This window comes from Myotis brandtii, unplaced genomic scaffold, assembly GCF_000412655.1.
Source record: "Myotis brandtii unplaced genomic scaffold, ASM41265v1 scaffold84, whole genome shotgun sequence".
Taxonomy (NCBI): domain Eukaryota; kingdom Metazoa; phylum Chordata; class Mammalia; order Chiroptera; family Vespertilionidae; genus Myotis; species Myotis brandtii.
Genome location: NW_005371410.1, coordinates 5,732,752 through 5,736,576, shown reverse-complemented (window position 1 = coordinate 5,736,576; position 3,825 = coordinate 5,732,752). Strand labels below are relative to the sequence as shown.

Genomic DNA, 3,825 nt, shown 5'->3' with positions numbered 1-3,825 from the left:
CCCCCAGCCACCCAAGCTCCCAGTGGAGGCTGGCTGGAAGCAGGTATCTGGGATTTATTTGTCTTCTATAATTGAAACTTTGTTGCCATGAGCGGAGGCCACAGCCGGTTCAGGCAGGCGAGAAGCTTGGCTTCCTCCATCACCTGGGCAACCAAGCCTCCTGCTTGCTCCAGCTCCGTGGCTGCTGGCCGCTATCTTGGTTGGGTTAATTTGCATATAGTCGCTCTGATTGGCTGGTGGGTGTGGCTTAGGGCATAGCAAAGGTACAGTCCATTAGCATCTTTGTCTTTTATTAGTGTAGATGATTCCCAGGACAATGTGGGAGTTAGGGCTCAAACCCCCTGAAAAGAAGCCCTAGCAATAATGTAAAGTTGATTAACATTTTATGCTTTATGTATTATACCAGAGGCCCGGTGCATGAAAATTCGTGCACTGGAGGGGGCGTCCCTCAGCCTGGCCTGCCCCCTCTCACAGTCTGGGAGCCCTCAGGGGCAGGCAACGCCCCATCACACCTCTGCTGCTGCCACTGCCGGCAGCACAAGCTTTGGCCAGCCCTGGTTACCTGCGCCTCGGGCATCCCTGGGCAGCTGGGCAGCCACCATCTGAGGCTTGCCTGCGCCTCAGGCCAGCCCTGGGGGGCTGAGACTGAGGGAACTCTGGAGGCAGGCGCCCTGGCGGGGCTGAGAGGACTGGGCGCCGCCATCTTGTGGCTGTGGGCGCTGCCATCTTTGAGGGCGGGGCAGGCAATTAGCATATTCCCTCCTTATTGGCTGTGGGAGCCGCCATCTTTGTGTCAGTGTGAGGGTCAGTGAGCGTATTCCCTCTTTATTAGATAGGATACTGTATTCTTCAAAAAAAATGAGCTACAGAAAAGAAAACATTAAGAAAATCATAAGGAAGAGAAAAATACACTTACTATACTTATTGAAAAAAAAATTGAGTATGAGTAGAACAATGCAGTTCAAACCCGTGTTATTCAAGGGTCAACTATATTATATAAATAATTGAAACAAACATGACAGTTTCATATTTGTTAGTTTTGAATGGTGGGTTATTGTTTTAGACTCTGTGATTGTTTGTAGTTAATATATTTTCCCAAATTAAAAATACTAAGCCAACCAGAAGTTATTGACCATTAAAATGATGAGGATTTGTTTAAAAATTTGAGAAAGAAAAATAAAAAACCCCAAAATTTGAGAAATTAAAAATAAAAATTTGAGAAAGAAAAGCTTCAGCAACAAATGTAGGCAACTGTCAGAATTATTTTACATCAGGTACAAACGCATGATGGGATCTCTAAAGTGTATTTACTTCTGACTGTAAGTAGTCACAAGACTGTGAGTGTATGTGGTTACATAATCAGGGAAGAGAGCTTACTTTCCCCCAGTAAGTAAAGGAGCTGACTGCTCCTTCAATGACATCTTATTTTGTCCAACGAATCAATGTTGAAGCCTTTCTCACGGTGGTTCTGGAGTGAGGCCTAGTGTTGGCATTTTTAAAGGTCACCAGGTGACTCTCTGTACAGAAGGTTGAGAACCATACTGCTATGTGACATGATGTCGTTAAGTGACTAACACAGCAAGCCTGGGCAGGAAATGTTCAGGAGTATTAAAAAAAATTTTTTTTTCAGGAAAGCATAGATTCTGATACCAGAATACTGTCACAAGGTGGCGCTGAAGTGTAAAGAAACCATTGCTTAAAATCACATAATTTCCTTTATGTTTACTCTTCCTTAGCAAGTGTGCATATGTGGATTATTTGTAGAAGAAAACAGAATATAGGAAAAAGAGCTGGTAAGGTAAAGTACAGCTAAAATACATAAAGGACCCTAGAAGACAAGTGAGAAAAAAAGAAAGAAAAATCAGAAAAAGAACAAGGAACACCACTTGTACAGTGAAGTTGCTCAGGGCCAGAATTGTCTATTCTCAGGCTGTTGTGTATTTATTCTGTATGCATTATAAGCATTTAGAAAGCTCTAATCATTCTGAAAAATTGAGGGGGAAAATGTTTAAATAGTGTGACTAAAAATAAGTGATGGGAAGTGAACTAATATAGATTCTTAAATATTAAATCATGTTTCTCCTTTTTGTAAATATTTTACTTAGCAAACGTACATCCTCTGTACCAGTAAATTATCACTGAGATTCAGCAGATTACCCAGCCTGCTCAGCGCCGTGCCCTGTCCTCGCTGCAGTTATCCAAGGACCTGACGCCTGCTCCTCCCTGTCCGGGCACGAGAGACACAAAGACACAGGAGAGCATTGGGCAGATTTATACCAAAATGGTAACAGAGGTTATTCCACGGATGGGGCGGGGGAGGTAGAGATATGGGTGCTCTTTTCCTTTTTGCTTGCCTATATTTTCTAATTATTATTAAATATTTAAAGTCAACAGAAAAGTACAGATAATACAACAAACATCCAGGTACTCACTCCTCAGTATTTTGACATAATAACATGATATACATTTTTTATAAGAAATGAAACATTCCAAGTATCTTCACCCTATTATAGATGATTCTGCTTCCAACTTCCTTTCCCAGAAGTAAACACTTCCCTGAAGCTAATGTGGGTTTCTGTTGTTGTTGTTGTTGTATGTTTTTAAATGTTTTATTGATTTGAGAGAGAAAGGGAAAGGGAGAGAAACATCAATCAACTGCCTCTTGCATGCCCCCTACTGGGGATCAAGCCCAAAACCTGGGCATGTGCCTTGACCAAGATTTGAACCAGCGACCTCTTGTTGCACAGGACATACTGAGCCACACCAGCCATGCCTGTCCATTATACTTTTTATGCCCATGCCTGTCATTATACTTTTACTACATATATTATGTATCTACAACATAATGTACTATTTAAACTTTAATGAACTCATACTGTACATCTCCTATGATTTTTTAGACTCTAAGTTATGTTTTTGAGATTTAAATATTTTAAGACAGATAGCTTAGATTTATTTATTTTGTTTCCTCTATAATAATCTATATGAATCTACCAAAATGTATTTATCCATATCCTATTGATGGACATTGAGGTTATTTTCAATTTTTTTTCTTAAAACTGCAGTAAAAGTTTTGGATCATTATCCTGTGCATACATGGATTGAAGGGTGTGCACATCGTCAAGCTGACTAACCGTTTCCAAGCTTTTCTCCAGGGATGCAGCAGCTTAGACTCCTGCCAGCAGTATGTGAGATTCCCTGCTGTTCGCTTCTTCACCAGCAAGTAAGGTTATATCAGTCAGGATAACTAAATTTTGCCACAATAAACAACCATCACAAAAATCTCAGTGGCTTGATTCAAAGGTTTATTTCTCATTCATGCTGCGAGTGCAGTGCGCGCCAGCAGTGCAGTTCAGCGGAGTCACTCAGGGCCTGGGCTGCGGAGACTCCAGCCTGACATGTGCTGCTGTGAGGCAGGGAAAAGAGCCACCAGCTCACGTTTCTGCACAAAAGTGACACATCCCTTCTGTTCGCATTTAGTTGGCCAAAGCAAGTCATGTGACCACATCTAACTTCAAAGAGCTCCCATTGCTAACTTTAGGGTCTGAATGTCAGTAGTTACCATGGTACTGATAGACTTTCATTTTTACTTGTCCAGTGTGTATGAGATGGTGTCTTGTTATTTTGATTTATATGCCCCTGATTGCTATTGAGGTTGAGCATATACTCACACATTTATTGGTCACTTTTATATCCTTTTTTGGAAATTGCCTGTTTATATCCTTTGCTCATTTTTCTGTTGAATTTTTAAAAATTTATTTTGTATTATTTCTTTATATTCTGAATACTAATCCTTGATTGGAGATATATATATATATATATATA

At 40.8% G+C, this 3,825-nt stretch overlaps 1 protein-coding gene across 1 annotated transcript in view; it reads left to right on the top strand.

Moving 5' to 3' along the window:
* Positions 1–3,068: 3,068 nt before the first annotated feature.
* The window catches only part of LOC102255170 (chromosome unknown open reading frame, human C2orf74), a gene marked incomplete at its 5' end in the record, with an annotated part of 12,173 nt that continues 11,416 nt past the window's right edge, over positions 3,069–3,825 (top strand). Inside the window, one exon of the mRNA XM_005884642.2 lies at positions 3,069–3,223. Within this exon, the coding sequence (XP_005884704.1) occupies positions 3,069–3,223 (155 nt within the window). The remainder of the gene's footprint in view (positions 3,224–3,825) is intronic.